Below are 21636 nucleotides of genomic sequence, written 5' to 3' on the forward strand. Positions count from 1 at the left end.
CATATGGGTTTTTTTGTTTCCCACTAGCGTGCCCTGGATTTTGAAACGATGATATAAACCCACCCACTCGGCGCACTGTTCTGTGTTGGGCCGAATTTTTAACTACAAAACAATGCACGTATGTGCGTACTATGTAGGGCTTATTTTCTTACTAACCATATATCATCTCAAGCCATGATATTTAGGAAAACCACATACCACTAATAATTCACAAACCGACCTTGGCGTCGACCCCGACCTCAAAATCAGTTTTCCCTCCTGACTCATCACCACTATCATCATCACCGTCAGTCCTCTCCACGCGCGCATATTATCAATCAGATACAAGGCAACTCCTGTCCCACCTATCATCAATCACCCGCCTCAGGTCCTGCAAGGCTATTCCAATTCAAGCCAATCCAATTCAACAGCTCCATATATCGACAAGGAAGGATTTTCCATGTCAGCAAGGCGATGAGGCCTCAGGAGAGTCTTATATAATGTAGTTCTAGAGAGTTTACCGGGCATATATGGCGCCCCGCGAGGATTAGGCATGACTGGAATGTACACTGTGGATCTACGATACCTATGTACCTCAGGTAGCGGTTTCCCCGCACATGAACCCCACCTGGGGGCGCGGGGGAGGGGTAGATATTAGGGGAGATTAAGGTATTACGTTGGTTGTTAGTTGTTAGTTGTTGGTGGGGGTTATCGTTATCATGGAGTGGTGTTGGGTTGGGCTGCTTGGGGGGATGTTTGGGTAGTAACGCTTACCCTGGGGGATTCTGGAATACAAGTACGTCTGAAGGTACATAGCATTTTCCAATGCCAAGATCTCTCTCTATAAGGATATCCATACAAAATATCACCCGAAAACTAAGGATATTCTTACAGCCAATTATCCTTAATATCCCATACAAAAATTTCGGGGCCAGCCAGCCGTATCCTTATAACACGTATATCCTTATATCAAATATCCTTATAACGAGAGTCTACTGTATAGAATACTTTCGCCGCATTGTGACAGTACCGCTGAGTAAGACGTTGGGTGCTGATGGTCGTGAAGGTAGTATTGAAGGGGGCTCGGCGTGACGGTTCTGTTTTTACCAAGAGCACCGTCATTGCTTTCCCAATCACCATTTCACGTCTTATCTATTGTACTTCAACCCAAATCAATTATTTTCATGACGAAAACCTCTCAAAACTCTTATATCCACCTAACCAAACCAGAAAGGTTATCAGTATCGGCAGTTACGGTGTCGTCACAAAACATCACTCGGAACTCGCCAATCCTCAAGTCTTAAAATTGTGATAATTAGGCCCCTAAAAGATACTACACTCTCTAATAATATTAACAAAAAATCAGGCCTGGCCCATCACAAGATTTACCTATTTACATGATAGGCAAGAGAAAGAAAGATACCATCCCGTGAAAAATAAATCCAAACGCCTCGCAGTCACAGAAAAATAAAAACCCACTTCACCTCACCACTTCCCCTTCCCGTCGTCAACACTAAACAGCCCATTCTTCCTCTTCTCAACTTCCCACTTCTGTATCCAAACTTTCATTTCGTCCCTCCGCTTTGCGCTCCCTACATTGACCGTCGGAATCACCCTTACCACGTTTAGCCCACAGATAAACATCGACAGCTCCCTAAAGCTGCTATGCTCACTATACGGCACGCCAAAGCATTTGACCTCCCTCCCAGACCCTCTCATCGGCGTCATCTCCTCCGTGCTATACTCGCTTCTCCACGCCGCGCCATACAGCACCGTATTGACGGCCGGTGAATCTGTGAGGCGTGAATTGGGGGGTCTATAGTTCCACCCTGAGGGCCGGAAGCCAACGATGCGGTCAAAGTGGGGCTTAAATGTGTTGAGATACTCCTGGAGGGTCTCGATCTGGATGTCCATGAGTGGGGTCATGTGGACTTGTGCTTCATGTGGGTTACTTGTTAGGAGGTTATCAAGGATGGAATCTTCGAGCTGGCGGCAGATTTTGAGCTTGTTGGGCGGGGCAAAGATTTTGGTGCCGAGAGCTTTGGCAATTCCGAGGCAGATGCGCTCTTTTCCGATACTGTAGGTGCCGACTATGATCAAGAGACGGCCCTTTTTCTTGCTCGGTGCGTGGTTGGCGCTGGTCATGAAGCTTCCCATGGTAGATTTCTTCCCAGTTATGGGTTCTTCGACTCCAGTTTCGGCTTCTTTCTGTAGTTTCACACACATGGTCGCACAGGCTTCGATAACACCGTCCTGCGCTGGGAATGCATACTTGGGATTTAGATAAGTTGTATCGAGGTATACCAAATCTATTTTCTGGCCCTTTAGTCCCTCTTTCCCGGGTATTAGGAGCGGGTGTCGTAAGTGTTCCGGGCGTGCCCGGAAGTCACCGCAATGTAGTATTCGTTTCCCTCCCTTCTTCGTCTCTTCAAATAAAAATAGCATACTCCCCGGACAATGATTCGCATCTAATCCTCTAACTCTTATTCCTTCTACTCCAAAATCTGTCCACTCCTCCCACGGAAGCTCGCGCACGTATTTCGGGTCCACGCCCAGCTTACTCCTTACTAGATTTGCCGTGACACGAGAACAGTAGATAGGTCCGTGAGACCACTTTGAGCTAAGTCCAATATAATGATCGCTATGAAAATGAGAAAGAAAGTAAGCCTGGCAGCCGGGAACTGCGCCGTAGCGGAAAGCATCAACAGTGACCGGCCCGTTGAAAAGAATTTTATAAAATGGGCATGTGCGTTCTGCAGCCTTCTTGCCTCGAGAATCTACCTCTGCTTTTGCAGCAGAAGCCCATGCTTGGCTTTCGCTATTGGTTGACATTAGTTTCGTGAACGCAGACGGTTTAGAGGAGGAGGATGACGGAGTGATCACTGGCGCGCGGCCGAAGAACGCGGAGGTCAAATTCGTGGCGCCAGGTCTGGGGGATATAATCGGTTTAGACGGGGGAGTGGGGAGTGGGATTGGGGTACCATCAAGACAGTGATTGACGTGGTCGTTTTTGTCATTTTCGGGCAAGGCTCCGATATTTATTGCGCAGATGGGACATTTAACTGCCTCACTGGGAGTGCTGTTTTCGATCTCGTCGGCTTTGGGAAGGCTCTCAAAGTATTCGAGGTCACCGTCAAAGTCTTCGTAACCAGCCTCTGCACGAGAGGCAGGATCAAACCTGAAAGCTTCTTGTTCCTCGAAATTCGGTTCTTCGGAGAAATCCTCAATATCTTCATATTCCTCCTCTTCAAATGCACTGCCTTCTCTTTTGCGGGCTTTAGGGGTGACGTTGCAGTCTTCTAGTTTTGCCTCAACTTCCGAAGGTGAAGCATCCTCAACACCTTCCTTCATAGGGCTATCGCTCGGCGCTTCTGTAGGCTCTGTCGTTTCTTCCATAAATGCTTGCTCTCGAGTTCTTTTGGGTGGAATTTTCTCAGAATTCCCATCTTCAGCCCTTTTCGAAGAGAACTCTCCAATACTCCTGTCTGCTCTCTCGTCAATCAATGCCATGTCCCCATCTTCCTGGCCGTTGGAACCAACTCCCTCTGTACTTGAGCCCGAAGAGCTTCCTGGTCTTGTTTGTTTCAATTTCTTAAAGGGGGTGGTTGTAGACCCTTTCTTTGAGAATAGAAAAGACCTCGAACCATCGAGTTTCAGGCTTGCTGGGTTGAATTTTGGCGGAGATCCCGGCGCTTTACTGTCTAGGGTCTCCGCACCAGCTGATGGGAAGTTCTCGGGCAATGTGTCTGTGGGGGGTGCGGTCGATTCAATTTCGTCCATCACATCCTCGTTCATGGCCACATCGAGCTCATCGTCCTCCTTATTGTCGGCAGATGGCGGCCAAGGTCGGCTATGCTTTACCCTCACTGGAGAGGAGTACAAATCATCATCTCCCTTCGCCAATTGAAGCTCCCCCGCAAGAGTACGCTCTACCGACCAAGCACTATCATCGCCATCCTCCTCATCCTCGGGCTCTGAAAGGTCGAGCTCGTAGCCTCCGTGCCGAATGAATAGGTCGTCATTCTGCTCACCCTTCACTACAATTGCCGCCTTGATGCCTTTCGCTGAGCCCTTTGCCGGAGTCTTCACGTCTGCCGTTGGCGTGGCGGGCTTGAAGAAACTCAAAATGGAGGTATTCCCATTCTTCTTCGCCCCCGACTTTCCCGTAGACGTCGCGGGCTTAAACGCCATCTTCTTCCCATTCCCGGCCGCATAAGGTGTCAACAATGATTGCTTCGGTTTTCCCGTTGTCTTTCCAGGCGTCTTCGCAGGGGTTTGTGTCGGTTCCGGTGCCATCTTTTGCCTCTTCGGTGAAGGTGGCGAGGAGGTTATCGGTATTGGATCACTATTAGCGACAGCATTTGTCTGCGGAACTGGCACTGGTACTGGCGAAGATGGAGACTCGTCCACCGGTACGGGGCGGGGTAGGGCGGTGATGCGGGGTTTTCTGAACATTGATCCGATGACACTGAAGATGTCGTCGACGCGAGGAGGATCTTTGGGTTTGGGTTTCGCGTTTTTGTGCAAGGAACAGTCCACCACGCATTGAGTGCTTCAGATTGGGGAACCTCCGTGTAACCGCTGTAAGACATGCATTCACAAAAAAAAAAGTGGATCTCCTCATATGAGTGCAACATGAATCGGCGGGCTTGATTTTATTCTGTCGCCATGGTACTTTTCTTTTGATCAATTATACTAACTGCTTAAATTGTTTATATTTATCGCAACAGTCTAAAAAAAACCAGTCACGTGTAATCACTCGCTCATGCCAAGCTTGTGTAATTGCAACGAATTACATTTAGTACTCGTATTAGTACTATTAACGAGAAAATAGAGCAAAGGTGTTATCTACTTCACAAGTGAAGAGAAAAAAGATGCAATTGACAAATCAGAGGGGGGAAAGGTGACAAACAGCCAATCACAACTTTCCTTCTATCTAGCATAGATACTTTTTATTATGGCGGAAGCCCCAGAAGGAAATAGAAACAACCGGTCACACAGACCACACCACACACAACACCAGGCGTATATATCACTGCCTTCGGATCCCATGATTATCTAGAGTAGTGACAAGCGTATGGCCTCGGCTAGATCACTATCCTCTCTCTCTTGACACCTTCTTTCCTCGTCCTCAACCGAGGAGTTTCTGACCCCTTCCAATTCTTCATCCGCCTCTAACCCTCTTTCCTCAACATTCGCATCCACTCGAATTTCCAGCCCATGTGTGATACCACCATTGTTAGTCCCGTATAGATAATCGTCAGACTCGGGATCGCAATGCGGCTCCTGGGATTCATGGGAACCAAGCCGGTCGTCCGGGTATGGTGGGGGCTCAGAGTCAAATTCCTCCACAATCGCCTCGACATTCAGCCTACTATAGCTTTTGTTCAAGATAAGCATATTGATTATCTTTTTTTTTAGTTCCCATACCCCCAGGTTGATTTCAACCAAGTCCTGCCTGAGCCTGGCCATCAGGCACAAAATATCCAAAACCCGCTGCCCTGGACACTTTCCTTTGACGGCCAGGCCTTCCAAGTCTTTGTAGGCATTGATCAAACGGCGGCATAATGCATCGACCTCGAACCGTTGAAAAGTCTGGAGCTGCACGTACAAGTCATCCAAGTCGGAGACAGACATGACTTGGGACTCGGCGTCAACTTCTAGCTGAATGAGAAAGGTTTGAAGATGAACGACCAAGCTGGCGACCGACTCAATCTCATCGATAACACGGTCAATTGGGGCGTTCTTAGGGTCGCTCGGGAGCGAAGTATGACTTAGAGGAGTCCCTGGAGGGTATTTCGGAGGAGGAGGGGGTGGCGGCGAGTCAGGAGGTGGTGGCGGTGGAGGGGGTGGGGGTGGGGTTTCCGGCCTGTGACGGGCAGTCGATGGACCGGCACCACCACAGCAGTCCAGAGTGGTACACATTAAATCGCAACAGCCCATGATGAAGGATTCGTTTGAACTGGGTTTAATGGTGGAAGGGTTTTGATGATGAATATGAGAGCTTTGACGAATTAACCGGAAGACTCTGGGTGATTGAGGAAGAAAGAGTATCGTAGAAGCTAAGTACTTTTACAAATACCTTCTCAGGAGAATGGTTTGATAGTGGTGGAAAGGATATGGTGACGGAGAGCAATACTTCAACGAGAAGACTGGAGTTGCCCGTATAGAAGAAGAAGTATAGAAGAAGTTTTTGTATACGTTGCTCGAGGGAAATAGAGGAGAAAGAATGTGTTCTTATTACGCAGTTTCTAAGACTGCGCAGTTGAGTGTGAAATACGCAACGCCAGAGACTGTATAGACAATACAGCGCTGTTGTAATTAAGCGGTATGTTGACGCATTCAGTAATAATCGTGCTTGAATTCGAATAAAAACAATTCACCATTCTGTACTCTACGACCTTACATGCCTACATTATATGGGCGACATTACCAAACATTGTTTATTGTAATTTCAAGGTCAACATAACCTCTACTTTCTGGGAATTTGCTACGCTTTCCAAGTAACACCGAGAGCAGAGCAGTTACTAATTTCATACAACAATGTTGTGTAGTATCCTCAGCTTGAGATTTCAACGGAAATAGTCTTCCTTGATAGATGGGTTGAATCAAAAAAAATTCATTAATCACCTTAATTCGCTACTCTCTACATGACTTACACAAGATAACAATTTCAGCAAGCCCGTCCACCCCAAAGTGGAGTTTATGGCTGAAAGAATTGCCTCAGGAGTACTGACCCTCTACAGCTCGCTCGACATGATCAAGTATATAAACACTTCTTTCTCATCTACACCCTTGACATAGCTCACGCCCACTATACTATGCTCAATATGAAGATAAACTGCGCCCAAAACCAGGAAAATCCGCGAGAACAGAAAAGTCTAGGTCATCACAATGCGTATCATATAATATCACTCGACGTCACGCGCCACCGCCCCATAAATATTTGTGGCGTTCGTTTAAGATTTAATTGATAAATATAGAATTCATAACATAGAAAAAAACTCCAAGTAGCATCAAATTTGAACTTCCCTGCCCGTCTATCGAAACCTCCCAACTTATCTATTAAAATCGGCGCATTGTTTACATCACTAAATTCTATCGACACACGCGCACCCCCTTCCCTTGCATGAGAGGAAGAACTGCCTTATGAGCAGTTGGTGTACACGTGCACATAGATGGTGCATCTTCATACTGGCTGTATCGATCGACGCTGGAACTGGATCTGGAGCTGGAGTCGCTTTTAACGTATGTGTCGGTACATGTGGTCGCATCATAGATATTTTCATCCGTGGCTGTGGAATGATCATGAAAGTCCTCAAAGAGTCCGTCAAGATGCTTGTCATGTTCCTAAGCCTGGCGTTAGTAAAAATTTTCATAAGAGTGATGGATAATACCAACTAACCCACATGACTTCCTCTTGATTCGAAGTCTTAACACTCAATTTAAAAGCCCGCTCAGGAAGATCTTGCCCCCAAGTCACAAACGAACCCTCAAGTTCATATGTCTCTACTAGCAGTCTTTTGAGCCTCTGGAGGCAGTCAATCTCATAATCTTCCAGCTCTTTAGGGAACAGGCCTGTGAAGATATCTATGTATGGATCTGGGATAGGAAGATACGAAGATATTTTGGGATTCTGTAGCCTTTTGAGATGTGCTAGAAGTTCGGATTCGATCTGGGTGAAGGCTTTGTCTAGCCAGATCTTGTACTGGGTAGCAAGTTGGGCGCGCCGTATGTGACGGATGCAGGCATTGGTGGCTTTGAGAGACGCACCGATTTCTCGAGGGGTACGGCGGCCTGGAGTAGGAGCGGGACTTTTGGTTCCCAGGTGCGCATAGATAAAAAAGAGGGTAATGATGAAGAGTGTAAAAAGCTCGATGTAGATATCGCAATTGCTAATTGGAATTTGTAGGAAAGACATCGTGGAGACCTATTCAATTTATTGGGGTTACTTTATGTGTTGTTGGACAAAAAAAAAAGGGCAAGAATTAAGGTTCCACGTAGAACATTTATAAACCAAGAGTAGGCAAAGAAATTGACAGGTGGTACAATCATGCGTATAACTTGTATCTGAGCCCGGGTACGGGAACGTGCGGTTTTATCATGTGTTAATGTGCTTCGTGGTTTTAATTTTATAGCGTTTGTAGAAGGAACCACTTGATATTGGCAAACAATTGCCCATGTCAGGATGAAGGGAATGTTTAAACAAACTTGCACACATGGCCATGACCACTATGAACTGGTGATGAATTTGTGTCATTCCTAACACTCAACCATAAAAAATGTAGGTCGGTATCAGGCCTACTCCGGCCAAGTTCTAGACTCAACTGTAGTCCTACTCTTTTTCCTCGTGGAACACTGAAACGGCAGGGGATGACCCTAGTTATTATATTGCAGGAGGCCATTTTTCCTTATCGGCTAACGTAAATCATTCCAAGAGGTAAGTTCATTAAGTGCAAAAGATAGCAGCTATTCAACTTGATATACGATAGATACATACTCTAGACTGCTGTGTAACTCCGACCACAGCCAATCACTCGCCGCGCACCTCCTGTTGGCAAGGAAACCGGGGTTCAGCCCGCCAAGCCAAAACAACATACCCCTTCCACGATCACGGGCCGGGCACCCATCCCCCACAACACTCCCGAGGCCTCGGTACCTCTCCCAAACCCCAACCTCACCCTGTCGATCCCGCGGTAACCCCCGGTTTCTTATTCCACTACACTTCCAGCTTCCCCCAGGAACAAAATCCACTTACAGAACAAATGGCACCAGCTCTCCACCCAGCTGCCATGGCTGCAATGGCCGCAATGGCTTCTTCAGCTTCAGCTTCAACACCGAAACAACAAGCTCCGCCGCGTCAACCACTCCGTAAGAAGCGAAAAAATAGATCACCGATCGTGGCGCGACTGGTGGTTGATGAGCTCCGTGGCGATGTCGGATATGTCTCTGAGGATATCTGGAGAGATGTGTTTGGGTTCATCAAGCAGGAGCCCAAGAAGCCCGAGCAGCATCCTGAGATTATCAATGGGGAAACAATCATGATTGATGATGGTGAGCTATCCACTGTTACTTATTTTCTTCTGGGAGCTCCAGAACGAATCGTGAATAAGATCTAACAGCTATACAGAGGAGCCCGAAGAAGAACCAATACCCCCGACCCTCCACATCGCCGTAACACCTCTCAGCTCAGCGCGCGAAGCAGCTTCCAAAAAATGGTCTATCTTCCCCGTGACTTTCCTTCCCGATAGCTCGCAGTTTATGCGTCTCGCGCCCTCAACAATCATGCTCCCAAATACTATGACCCTCCCCCCTCAGCTTTCCGCAGCTGGCGAAAAGGGTGCGAAAGCCCTCGGGGTGCTCGTAATGGATGTAGTCCCTGTAGGCCTAGAAACCGTGATCGTGAACGTCCGCGTTCCAGCCAGCATGACCTCGCAGTACGACCAAGACCTCGAAGACCGTGTTAAGGAGGCACTGGCGACGCAGAAAATTGTCCGCGCCGGAGACGAGCTCCCGTTGCGGTATGCACATGGAAGGATTGAGAGAGGCCAAGCAAAGATTGAAATCTGTGAGCCAGTGGAGCAGGGGTTGATATTGAAGGAGACAAAAATAGTAATTTTGAAAGAGAGAGAGAGTATGCAGAGAAAGCAACGAGCTGCGGTCGATGGGATTACAGTTTTAGGTGGTGGTCGCGAGCATGATGGGGGCTCTGAAGGTGAAGATTTAGGCGACGAGGACGAAGGCGACTTAGAGTTTTCCACATTCTTGTCTTTGCCCAGTCCGGGGCCCATCTCTTACTCGAGTATGAACTCGACGCCATACATGCGCAATGGGTCCATTTCTCCAAACTCGAGTTTACAGTCGAGCTCGGGTGGACAAGGGAAGGAATTTAAGACCCAGTCGCTCACAACCCCGGTGCCGTCGGGGCTTTTGTTCCCCAAACCAAAGGACTACGATGATGACGAAGCACGAGTTTTTGTAAAAGTAGGAGATTTGGCAAAGTTGGGCTGCTTCTCTGGTGACTGGGTTAGGATATCAATCCCATCACCACCTGTAGAGGGCACTGCTGCAACGTCAATCAGGACTGCCGCCGAAGCGGTAGCACGGGGGCGTGGGCTAGCAGTTCCTACAGGGAGAGGTGTAAACGGAAGTAGGCCGGTCTCGCGGAATCAGCGTGACAATTCCTCAATGCGGAGCGACGATACAGAACTTGGACGCCCAGTAAAGATCTACTCGCTTCCTGAGGGTTGGGAAAGCTCTTCAACCAACGAAAAGAAGAAGAAAAGGCGTAGTGAGAAGGGGAAAGAGATAGAGGGTGAGCTAAAAAAGGAAGTTAGTGTGGTCTACCTTTCGCCTATCCTCCTTGCAAACATCTCCCCTTCAGTATCAATGGCTCCGGAGGTTGTATTATCGCCATTTGAGATGCCCACCAAGTCTCTACGTGATCCAGGCCCTACTTCCCCTCCTCCCGCCAAGGAGGTCACACTACTACGCATCGCATCACCTACCTCAACAGACCGGACACTTCAACCTTCGCTCCTACTTCAACTAAAGTCCTACTTTGAGTCCTGCCGGCGAATCGTGAAGAAAGGCGACGTCATTGGTGTCGGAATTGACGAAGTCCTAGCTAGAAGTCTCTACGGAGATAGCGGTGAAGACGGCGTCACGGAAGAACTTCTCACTGGTAATGTTGAAGAAGGTAAAGGCGGTAAGAAGACCTGTGTCGCTTGGTTCAAAGTCGGCAATATTGTCTCTACCTCCGACGATAACCCGGGCGACCGAAGTCCGATTGGCCGCCGAGGTACAGACCGAAAAGAAGCAACAGAAGAGAGTGCATGGGGTGGTGTAGTGTTTGTCGACCCGGCAACTACGCGTATGGTGCAAGCTGGCTCGGAGAAGCGGAAGATTCCACCTACAATGTCCTCAACATGGGAGTATTATCTTGGGTTGTCGCCGCCGCCAGTTAGGTTGGCCATTGAACAAAACAAGCCCACTGCGTTGGTTTTCCCGAACCGCTATGTCAACCAGACGCAGCGGCGGTTAAGGGAGCTGGTATCTGCAGCCACATCTCCAAGGGCCATACAGCTGGGGTTACAGCCTATTGCAATTCTACTCACAAGTACACAAAGAGCAATTGGTAAGAGGACGATTGCAATGAGGGCGGCATCGGACGTGGGAGTTCACGTTTTTCATATCGATGCGTATGACATCATTTCAGACGGCGGTTCAGGGGACGTTAAAACAGAGGGATTCCTTAGGGCAAGAGTTGATAGAGCTCTGTCATGTGGAAAGGAGAGCTGTGTTTTGCTCTTGTCCCATATTGAGGCCCTTACTGCGGCGAAGATGGGCGAGGTATTGAAGGATATCGTCGGCCAGTTCAGGATTGTCGTTGCGACTACCACAGAAGTGGACAAGCTGTCTGATAACGTACGCAATGTTTTCACGCACGAGATGGATGTTGGTGCACCTGATGAAAAGGAGAGAGCAGGGCTCTTGGAGGCAATTGTAGATGAGCGAAGAGTTAGACTTGGGAAAGAGGTCGAGCTTAGTGGCGTCGCAGTCAAGACTGCAGCTTTAGTAGCTGGCGATTTAGTCGACGTCGTCGAGCGAGCTGTCGCAGCTAGCGGTGAGCGAGTCTCAAAATTAGCAAAGAAATGCCGCGCAAGAATAAAGAACACAGGGTCCGTCGAGGGGACAATCATGATCCAAGATCTCGAGATTGCTGGAGGCGACGAAGCAACTAGCATCCTCAAATGCGATTTCGAAGTCGCAGTCGAAGCTGCGCGCCGTAACTTTGCTGATTCTATTGGCGCTCCAAAGATCCCTAACGTGTCTTGGGACGATGTTGGAGGTCTTGCTAACGTCAAGAGCGCCGTTATGGAGACCATCCAGCTCCCGCTTGAGCGGCCAGAGCTCTTTGCGAAAGGTATGAAGAAGCGCTCCGGTATTCTTTTCTATGGGCCGCCGGGAACAGGAAAGACCCTCCTTGCTAAAGCAATTGCAACGGAGTTCTCGCTCAATTTCTTCTCTGTTAAGGGGCCCGAATTGTTGAACATGTACATCGGAGAGTCTGAGGCCAATGTGCGCCGTGTCTTCCAACGTGCACGTGACGCAAGACCTTGCGTGGTATTTTTCGATGAGTTGGATTCAGTCGCGCCTAAGAGGGGTAACCAGGGTGATTCTGGCGGTGTTATGGATCGTATTGTGTCCCAGCTGTTGGCGGAGCTGGATGGTATGAGTGAAGGTGCCGAGGGAAGTGGTGGTGTTTTCGTGATTGGAGCGACCAATAGGCCCGATTTATTGGATGCAGCATTACTTAGGCCGGGAAGATTCGACAAGATGTTATACTTGGGTGTCAGTGATACACATGATAAGCAATTGACCATCTTGGAGGCGCTGACAAGGAAGTACGAATACACATTCTCCGACACTTGGTATCTGTTATTAATCTGTGGATAGGTTCGCGCTTCACCCTACGCTTTCGCTGAGAAGAATAGCGGAGACTTTGCCATTTACATATACCGGTGCAGACTTGTACGCGCTGTGTTCTGACGCAATGCTGAAAGCGATCACTCGTCAAGCCGGAAGAGTAGATGAAAAAATCAGAATCCTCAACAGTCAGAGTGGTGAGAGTATGAGCACGGCCTACTTTTTTGACCACGTTGCAACTGAAGAGGATACCACTGTGCTTGTCGAAGAGGGCGACTTTGAAGAGGCGAAGAACGAACTCGTGGGAAGTGTTAGGTATTACCTCCGCCATATGGAAAGAACCCTTTTTGAACGATACTGATTGAAACAAAACAATAGTGCCAAAGAACTCGAGCATTACCAACGCGTACGTGAACAGTTCGAAAAGGCCGAAGATGACGAAAGCAAAAAGAAGTCCCAAAACAAAAAGAAAGGCAAGGCCATCGAAATGAACATGGATGAAATGCCACTCTACGACAACGGCAAAGTTATCCTACTCGGCAGATCTGGACAGCCCCTTGAAGATTCAGGTCTTCGTGCACGGCTCCAGCTTGATCTCGGCAGCGACACTGGCCCGGCTACTGGCGAGTGGGAAGACTCTGCAGCTGGCGATGACGAAGAGCTTTATGGCGGGGGTTCGTGAATCGAGGCCTGTGATGTTGAAGTGATGGGTGCAATGACTTTTCCGAGAGCCAGGAGAAAACTGGTGGTTAGGGACCTGGTTGAGTATTGGGAGAATGTGTTTGCGGACAAGTTTGACTAATTGATTAAAATATATATGAAAGTATTAATGGGATAGGGTGGAGGGTGTGGGTGGATTTATATACCAATTATGTAATTATAGAAATTTTGCATAGAAGAATACTACCTATCAGATACAGATTTTGAGCCGGCCACTTTCTTGTAAAGGGTGGGGACGGTCGGTGGGCTATATGTTATATACTTTACTTCTGATCGAAGACCTACGTAAACTTCTTACGTCTGTCCTCACTCTCTAGTCCTTAATTATAACATGATCCTTCTATAGTATTATCAAAGCAGCGGCATCCTTTCCTCTTTGTATGCCGGTGGTAACGTTGGTGTATGTAATCGAGTGATCTTTGGTGATAGAGAAGAACCTCAAGAAGGCCATCTACGCTGGCCGCTGATGCCTATCCAAATGTGCATTTTTGGTAGTGACTAAGTTGATCATGAAACTCGACTGGGAAAGATATCTTGACATGTTCGGTCCTAAAGCTCCCAAAGCTCAAGCCAGCCGGTTATTAATTAACTATCCCTGGAGGTGTACACGTGTGGAGGCCGGTCTGGGTGATGGCTGGGTTTACTAAAGCGAAATTAAACATTATATTATGTAGGTACGCACTCTGTCCTATCGACTATGTATATATTCTATGGACCTTTCTGTCTGTCAATAAAATTAATACAGGAATATTCATCCCGTTCTTTTCAGAAATAATGCACACATTCTCCTCATACTGAGGAAATCAATCGAACAATTCATTACACTCACAGATGAGTATCGAGTGATATGCCATAATTTTGCTAAATTGTAGTAACAGTGGTGTTTATAGTACCCGCTGGCTAAAGTGATAAAATTATCGATAGAAGTCACAACTAGGTATATAGCGGCCTATATGTCGATGGCAAATTTTGTTCGAGAACCCGGAAGGTACGGTGGTGTTTTACACAAACCTAAAGCAACTTTCCGATACATCAGCTACGGGAGGCGCACAAAGGAAATAATCCCCTGAAATAGATGTTTGTCGATTTCTTATTGGGAAAATTACGTTTGGCTCACCTTAAATACACCGTAGCCCCTGTCGCCCGAGTTTCGAAGTTTATCATCGTTAGCCTCCATTTATCGCTGTCCACGGTTTAAACTCAGTCTTCGATACATTTCCAGCAGGATACTCCGCCGATTCAATATGTTTCTTCAAAGTAGACGTTTTATTCTCAGTCTTTACAATGTGTTTGGGGTCAGTTGCTACTTAACACGATCGATGATAACCCCTGCATCACTTGTGAATAGACAAACCGAAGGATTATCATCTGATCAGGTATTATGTGGGCTGAATGGCTTTGTTCCTAAGCGTCAGTGTTGTGACCAAGAGCATGGATGTAAGCTTCTATGAGAACATTATCTTTCACTTTATGAAATTCTAGAACTGACTCTAGGGGCGTGTCAAATGAGTGATGGGTACTGTGGTATTGATATTGCACCTTATTCTACAGTTCTGGGTTGTTTTGTTGGGTTCGAGCCCCCCAGACGTATACGCAGCGAACGCGATGCGCTAATATGTTCATATGAGTACATGTATGCTAATTCGTCTTTAGTCCGGGTCGTCGAGTGCCGGTAATTGGCCAAGGTTGTTCAAGTTGGATGTCTGATTCTCAGCGTTACATTGGAATCTCAAGTTCGACAATGAAATACTTTAGTTGGTGAGTTTTCGTTTACTGGAAACCTTTTATCACTACCTATATTAGACCTTTATATAGTACACCGTGTGAGTATATATGTACTGACACACATAAAGCGTAGATAAGAGTTTCACTCGTTGTAGTTTGTTCGTTCAATCGGGATATACCTCCTGGTTTACATGCGAAACGTCAGCTTCAATTACATCAACTTTTGAAACAGTTATAATCATAACTATCACCCCGACAGATGATCCATCTACAGTTACGTGGACAATAACATCTACAAATTCAGTTGGCACATTTAGTTCGACCACTTATTCTCCCGAACTCTCCAACCTACCAACATCAGGGCCTATTATTGTGGGTGGTGAGCCGATTGATGTGTACGGAGTACCAATTGGTCTTGTAGCCGGCCCTTGTATAGGAGGATTGATCGCACTCGGAATAATAATCACTTTGGTGTTCTTCCTACGGCAAAAGCGTCTAAAATGTGGTTCATCACCAGCGAACTCGGGTGCACTTGAGCCTCCTATTAAACCACAGGTACAGCCGTGTATCGAAATTGGAGGCTATGAACAAACTATCACTTATCACGAACTGGAAGGCGGAAATCAGGTCTCCCTACCCATACCATCGAAGGACTCCGCGACAGTAGTAGAATAAATGTTGATTGATCCTCTGGGTGTTATGTATTGTACCTACTCTATTCTGCATCCGCAAAATATATTAGTCCCCGCATTGATTTAGCCAAATTTGAAATCTGCCTTAAGAACTGTGCGAAGCCGTTTGATACCACTTGCTCTTATTGTAGTCCAACCAGCCAATAAACACATTTCTTGGCACATTTATTAACCCTGCCTTGTGCCCGGCCAGATTATGCAATCTGCTTTACCCGTCTAAGTTATCTGCAATTGGACAGCTTTCCCCTCCTCCTCGAGTGATTGTATGTGATGCACTGCAAATAGTACATACGTGTATCTACTCGTAGTGAGCTAACGTTTGTGGACGCGACTGATATTGCATGCCATACAAAAAATACGCCAAGCTCATGATGTTGGGTGTATGCAATAATGGCCCGGTTTAAAAACGTCAGCTCCCTACGAGTAGTATCTACTACCCTGCTGCTGCTGCTGCATAGTGATTTGTCCGGGATGCTCACTCTCACCGCATGATGATGATGATTAGAGTACCTCAAATATCTTAGACTCAGAATACTCACCTCATGTAGAGTATGGGTACATGTAGGTATCCCCCAGAATCCCCAATAAGTATTAGCTTGGTGGTACAACTGCCGCTACCGCCCGGCAATAGTAGATAAATGCAGATCTAGTATATATCCGTCAAAGGTGTCAAAGCGTATTCCATTTTGAGCGAGGTAGTGGGAACTCAATTGGTTGTATTTCCGTGACGCTAGTAACCAGGCCTAGGTGTTACTACAAGAGGTTCAAGTCCTTGGCAGGAAATTCAACCAGAACCCTGCCAAGTCTTGAGACACTTTCCCCATACCAGTAGTGCACGTTTATTATGTTTGTTCCTTTAGGGTTTAGTTAAGGTTTGTTTCACGTTGTCTCCTGGGCTTTCCGGTTCTTGTACTAATTTAAATCAGCCATCGTGAAAAAAAGAGAAAAAAACAAAATATATATTGTAAATTAAGCCAAGTGATGTCAACGATCCCGAAGCCGACTTACTCAGAAATGAAAAAGAAAAAAGAATACATCCAATGATAAATAAGCAATGCTCAACCCAATATCAAACCTAAAAATAAACAGGTAAAAAAAAGAGACTTCATAAGTGTCATCATAAGTAAATAGCTTCCAACCTCATAAGGACATGACAGATATTTAGGTACAGTACAGTATTATTTGAAACCCTGAAAGAATTCCGCGGAATCCAAGCAAAACAAACCCGTCAAGTGCAAGCGAGCGTATAAACCATGATTATACAGACAAAGAAAAGATAACCAACCAACCAACCGATCCTCTCTTCGGTCCAGTAACTATCGCAGCAAATTCCGCCTAATTCTGCCAGAACAGACCTTCAAACAAATTCTTAACAAAGTGGCCTGGATCCACGAAAAGTTGAGAGTGTCGATGGTATGCAAAATCACATCCCTAAAATGCGGTAACGCTGGTAAACTTCGTCATTCCAATCCCTTTACTCGTTGTCTTCAACGCCGCCTTTCCGCCCTCCCTCCGGCTGACGCTACCGACACTACTAAGTAACCCGCCTTCCCCCTTCCCGACTTCCTTGCCCAGAGCATACCCAGCAGAGAAAGTAATGGCGCTCAAGACAATGATTGCGCCGGCCGAGATAGCTAGAGTCATATACGAGAAGTTTGATAAACTCATGACTTCATTCTCGTTACTGGTTCCTCGTGTCTGAGAACGTGATCTTCGCTTTGATTTTGAAGATGACGATTTGCCTTTCAACTTCTTAGTATCTTTCATCGCAAGGCTCTCAGATGATTGTGAGCGTGATGCAGGAGCTGTTGATGTGGACGTAATTGAAAGACTTCGGGGCTTCGTGGTTGAGTTACTAGGTTCACCACCCTCCCTCACAAGCGTCAGATTATCAACTGCTACCCTACCCCCTTGTTGTTGGGACTGGCTTGCTGGCAATATTTGACTTGACTTTGGAAGTCCCCTTGCTGCCGCTGCACAACTCAAAAGTGTTGACAATGAAGCCCTTAGAGCTGCGTCGTGGTCAGCCGCATGATTTGGTGCGAACGAATTGAACCCATAAGCATGACTACCTGCGGATGCCGACGGTGTGGTTTGGGCACGCCTATATGGCGGGCCCGGGCGCTGCGGCGGCACTGAGGGCGGAAAACCTGTTCGTAGTCTTGCGTTGGAGTCTGAAGCTGAAGCCTCGTCATCACTCTCATCGTCGTCGTCCTCGGGAGAGGAATAGTCGTCAGAGCTCATAGTCATTGAGTTGATCATTGTCCCCATGTCTTCACCTTCGCTCTCATCGTCGTCCTCTCCTGACGACTGTTCTGGTTCAAATACAGGCACCTCTTGGGGACGTGCAGTTGGTCGAGCTGTTCCTCTGCGTCGCCGACGAGTCTGCGAGATGCGAAGACCTGCGGTTATGATATGGTCATCGGAGGACGATGTATATTGGCTATCGCTAGGGTGCGAAGCTACTTCAATCCAAGAATCGGATTCAGCTACGCGCAGACAGTAATTAGTTAGCTTAGCTTATCGACAATTACTTAGACGAAAACAGTTGAGTAATCTACAATTAAGCAGATACCAATTATTTCTTTAAAATTTAAATGAAGCTCGTCAAAGAAATAAAGCGCCAGCAGGAAAAAAAAGGTGTAGAAAACTAACCTCCATTGTTCACCGGTGCACTTCGAGTTCTCGAAAAGCTTCCCCCAGTTGCAGATCTCGCTGCCCCCGCTCCTTGTGTCGAAAACACCGATGGCTGCATCTCGATTTACACTATTCTATTCGCCGACCGTTGGTTGAGTAAGCGATAATGAAGTTAAGCTTCGTCTTTGCTCAGGAGCTTTAAAAAGAAAAGATTTATGGATTGAGCAGTAGGTTGAAGCGAAGAAGGGGAAGAAGGGAATAGTTGAATAGATAAGAAAGAAGGCCCCTTCCAATGTTCCTGACCGTCCTCTTGTCTGTGCTTTAAGTAAACCCCCCTAGATTCCACGTGTACTTGTCGTACTTCCTTTCTATGTGCTGCTCCAGCCAACCCAAGCCTAAAAAGCCGCAACCGCAAGCAAGTCCCGGGAAAAGAGAAAAAAGGGGGGCAGGCAGGCAGGTAGAACGAACACGACAACCAAGCTCCCCCTCTGAAACTGAGCTGCCCCAACAAATCTGTATCTGTATATCGTCACAACGTACCGCTATGTTCTCCCCCCCCACGCCTGAGCTCGATATATTCACTCTTTACTTTTTCTGCCCACTCAAGTAACTTTGCGCCCGTTCTCGTACGAAGAGTCGAAAGATATAGGTACTTCTGGGGAGAAATTGGGGGGGAGAAGAGTGCCAGAGTGGAGTGAGATGGGATGGGGAAGCTCTGCTGCTCTGGTTCATGTATGGCATGCTAGCTAGGATATTGAAGGTAATCGATAAGCAATAAGCAATTAGCACCTGCGCCCTCCCAAACGACTCACAGATCGGTCTAGTGACCTTATTATCCCTACTATCTGCTTACGTCATGTACTCACGCGCAAATATACAAGGACTCAGGGCAGCCTCACCGGCCAATAAACGCCGTCGAGCACTGCCGTTAGCCCTGATATCATCATCTTCCCGAGGCCGACCTTCTGCTAGATCTATTTTATGTCTTGAGGAAAGACATCATTTTAAGTGATTGAGGGGCTTGGCGGTCGCTATTAGGCTACCACAAAGGTCGCGTGCTCTCACTACTTTCAAAGGGCATCCAATCAAGTATTCTCCATTGCTAACCGAGTTCCATGGTTTGCGCAACTGAAGCCTGAGTGAGACCGGCGAACAGGATTCCTGAATATCATCAGAGACCGAGTGATTGACTGTGAAATACCTATATCGGTAGTGGGGGCAGTGCCTTATCTGAGAACCGAGCTCCACGAACAGGCATCACCCCGGGAGCTGTTTCTTACGCGTCCCGTTAATCTTATCAGATTAATGTTGGGATCAGACACAACGTTGGGGATATGATCTGATTAGATCCGGAGATAACACCGTGAGTGGTTTCAAATTATTAGACTAAGATCGAGCTTTCCCTTTAAGGAAGCTTCTAATGTGGAGTCATAAAATGCCAATTCAGATCCCCTGGACGTATGAGACATTTGCGAAATCTCTCTCATGCATTAGCGCGATCTATTGAGGAAGTAATTGACTGAAATAAGACGGCGACCTGCGAAGTTTGTGGCATACGGGCGTACCACAAGTACTGGAAAATATAGCGAACAGCTTACCCTGACGTTTTCTCACCCAAATTAGATTTCGACAGTGTCTCATACATCCAGGGGATAGGTATCATGTTGCTACATGAGTAGAAAACAGGACAGGCAATTCCTGTTTGCAGAAATCAAGTCTGGTTCGACCTCGGACTATGTTAGGCTTGAGGTCTGCGGACTTCATTTCTGGAATCGTACCATACTTGCATGGACGTATGCACATCTCCGGGAGCTATACATCTGATCACCCAATCATACGTCGATCAAACGAATAATAGAGTAGGTATCCTAGGGCATGAGACGATCCCAATGGTATTTACGTATGTCAATAGTGCAATAAATTCATACCGGCACCAGGATTCATCAAAAGCGCTCGTGAGGATGATAAGCGTATTCGTATTCTAGAAGCGTTATGGAAATTATTTTTACATATCTCGGAAACTAACAACTGGCCGGCTCGGAAAGCTTCCCTCGGGATGAGGAATCATAAGTCGATACTGTATACGTCTGAGTTGCTATGGTTTCTCGATGCCAATTATAATGTCAGGCGAACTGTGCAGGAAATATTTAATTGCTGGTGTAGGTAGAGCCACATACGAAGGTATAGACGGATCAGATTGCCAGAATAAACACAAAAAAATGTAACATGGAACATTCAACGAGCCTGGAGCTTTTGAACAATTGAATTATATTAGAGAAATCTCGAAAGCAACTTCCAAGATCCGCTTTTTGATCATTATACTAGAACATGTAAGAGAAAACACCAAGACACCCGCAAAAGCACCATCGTAAACCCTATCTGAACCTCAGGACCTCGCAATACTGCCTCCCAGTATCTAATACCGTCCACTCTTTTCCCTTCTCGTAACCCTCTGCTGGTGCAAAAGTAAATTTGCCTTCGGGAGGATCCAGACCCATCACGAAATCCCTAATTATCGCCTCTCCCTGCTCTATGTACGAGCAAGGGCCATATTCGACTTCGACAATGCATCCCTTCATCTGATCTCCCTGCGTTAGGTCCGCAATCCTCACCCGGAAATCATCTACCTCATATCCCAGCCCCAAAGCTCTCAGCGTCTGCCTTGGCGTCCACATTGGCGCCATCTTGGACCGTACGATGAGTTCAAACTCACGCTCGCTGGTTACCATCTGTTTATCGGCGAGTACAAAGAGCATGAACGGATGGTAGGAGAGATCTAGCCATTGCATAAACTTGTGTTGAGGGGCTTGCGGGGTCGGCTGCGGTGTAGTAGGTGAGGTCGGAGTCGCGGGTACCGGGGGTGGATTCTCGCGCAGCAGCTTGTGCTCGAGGTTCCAGCGGGCTAGGGGGAAGGGTTGGTGGCGTTTGGAGAGCCGATCAGTGAGGATTTGAAGCGCGGGGGGATTGGTGGGTTCGGAGATGAAGTATAGACTGCAAGAGTATTAGAAGCAGAAGGTTTAGGCGCGCAATGTAAGGGAGTGATAGATATATACATACCCAGTTACAGGCATTGCGTCAAAGTTCTCGATCTCGCGAAGGATGAGAGCTGTACGCGAGCTCTAGGTGTTGTAGAAATAAGATGCGGCTGAGCCAAGACCGGACCGCCACGCCGTCCGTGGATTCGCGATTTGGTACCTAACTGAGCATGATCAATTTTGGTATCTACACTTGGCAAACTCTGAGCCCCATCGGCTATCATTAAAACTACATGTATCATTGGCGTGAAGATAGTCGGGCATGAGGTTTAGACCAAAACAGTACTTGCACCTGGACTCCGAATCGGGTCGATTTCTTCGTCACTCCTGATTCTTCAAAAACGAAGCTGGTTTCCCGCAGCCGTCTTCTTCAACAAGTTACATGCTATTCATATCAGTTCATCCCCGGAGGACGACAT

General features: G+C 47.1%; 7 protein-coding genes across 7 annotated transcripts; 1 reads left to right on the forward strand and 6 right to left on the reverse strand.

The window, feature by feature from the left end:
* Positions 1 to 1464: 1464 nt before the first annotated feature.
* On the reverse strand, positions 1465 to 4434 carry H6S33_002289 (uncharacterized protein; the record flags this gene model as incomplete). Its single annotated transcript, XM_044833660.1, has 3 exons — positions 1465 to 2599; positions 2761 to 2797; positions 2961 to 4434. 3 exons carry the CDS (start codon positions 4432 to 4434, stop codon positions 1465 to 1467), a joined length of 2646 nt encoding a protein of 881 aa, XP_044693432.1.
* A 603-nt stretch (positions 4435 to 5037) lies between these two features.
* On the reverse strand, positions 5038 to 5922 carry H6S33_002290 (uncharacterized protein; the record flags this gene model as incomplete). Its single annotated transcript, XM_044833661.1, has 1 exon — positions 5038 to 5922. The coding sequence occupies one exon, from the start codon at positions 5920 to 5922 to the stop codon at positions 5038 to 5040; it is 885 nt and encodes a 294-aa protein (XP_044693433.1).
* Positions 5923 to 7077: 1155 nt separating this feature from the next.
* H6S33_002291 (uncharacterized protein) lies at positions 7078 to 7900 on the reverse strand (the record flags this gene model as incomplete). The annotated part of the gene is made up of 2 exons (XM_044833662.1): positions 7078 to 7329; positions 7385 to 7900. The coding sequence occupies 2 exons, from the start codon at positions 7898 to 7900 to the stop codon at positions 7078 to 7080; spliced, it is 768 nt and encodes a 255-aa protein (XP_044693434.1).
* An 844-nt stretch (positions 7901 to 8744) lies between these two features.
* On the forward strand, positions 8745 to 13090 carry H6S33_002292 (uncharacterized protein; the record flags this gene model as incomplete). The annotated part of the gene is made up of 4 exons (XM_044833664.1): positions 8745 to 9033; positions 9110 to 12386; positions 12439 to 12723; positions 12787 to 13090. The coding sequence occupies 4 exons, from the start codon at positions 8745 to 8747 to the stop codon at positions 13088 to 13090; spliced, it is 4155 nt and encodes a 1384-aa protein (XP_044693435.1).
* A 1927-nt stretch (positions 13091 to 15017) lies between these two features.
* H6S33_002293 (uncharacterized protein) lies at positions 15018 to 16089 on the reverse strand (the record flags this gene model as incomplete). The annotated part of the gene is made up of 7 exons (XM_044833665.1): positions 15018 to 15145; positions 15206 to 15333; positions 15413 to 15434; positions 15491 to 15563; positions 15838 to 15843; positions 15896 to 16025; positions 16085 to 16089. 7 exons carry the CDS (start codon positions 16087 to 16089, stop codon positions 15018 to 15020), a joined length of 492 nt encoding a protein of 163 aa, XP_044693436.1.
* An 887-nt stretch (positions 16090 to 16976) lies between these two features.
* Positions 16977 to 18300, reverse strand: H6S33_002294 (uncharacterized protein; the record flags this gene model as incomplete). Its single annotated transcript, XM_044833666.1, has 2 exons — positions 16977 to 18034; positions 18201 to 18300. 2 exons carry the CDS (start codon positions 18298 to 18300, stop codon positions 16977 to 16979), a joined length of 1158 nt encoding a protein of 385 aa, XP_044693437.1.
* Positions 18301 to 20557: 2257 nt separating this feature from the next.
* Positions 20558 to 21253, reverse strand: H6S33_002295 (uncharacterized protein; the record flags this gene model as incomplete). Its single annotated transcript, XM_044833667.1, has 2 exons — positions 20558 to 21173; positions 21240 to 21253. 2 exons carry the CDS (start codon positions 21251 to 21253, stop codon positions 20558 to 20560), a joined length of 630 nt encoding a protein of 209 aa, XP_044693438.1.
* Between the last annotated feature and the right edge of the window lie 383 nt (positions 21254 to 21636).

The sequence above is a fragment of the Morchella sextelata genome (genome assembly GCF_020137385.1).
Source record: "Morchella sextelata strain SCLS chromosome Unknown scls_12, whole genome shotgun sequence".
NCBI classification, from domain to species: Eukaryota; Fungi; Ascomycota; class Pezizomycetes; order Pezizales; family Morchellaceae; genus Morchella; species Morchella sextelata.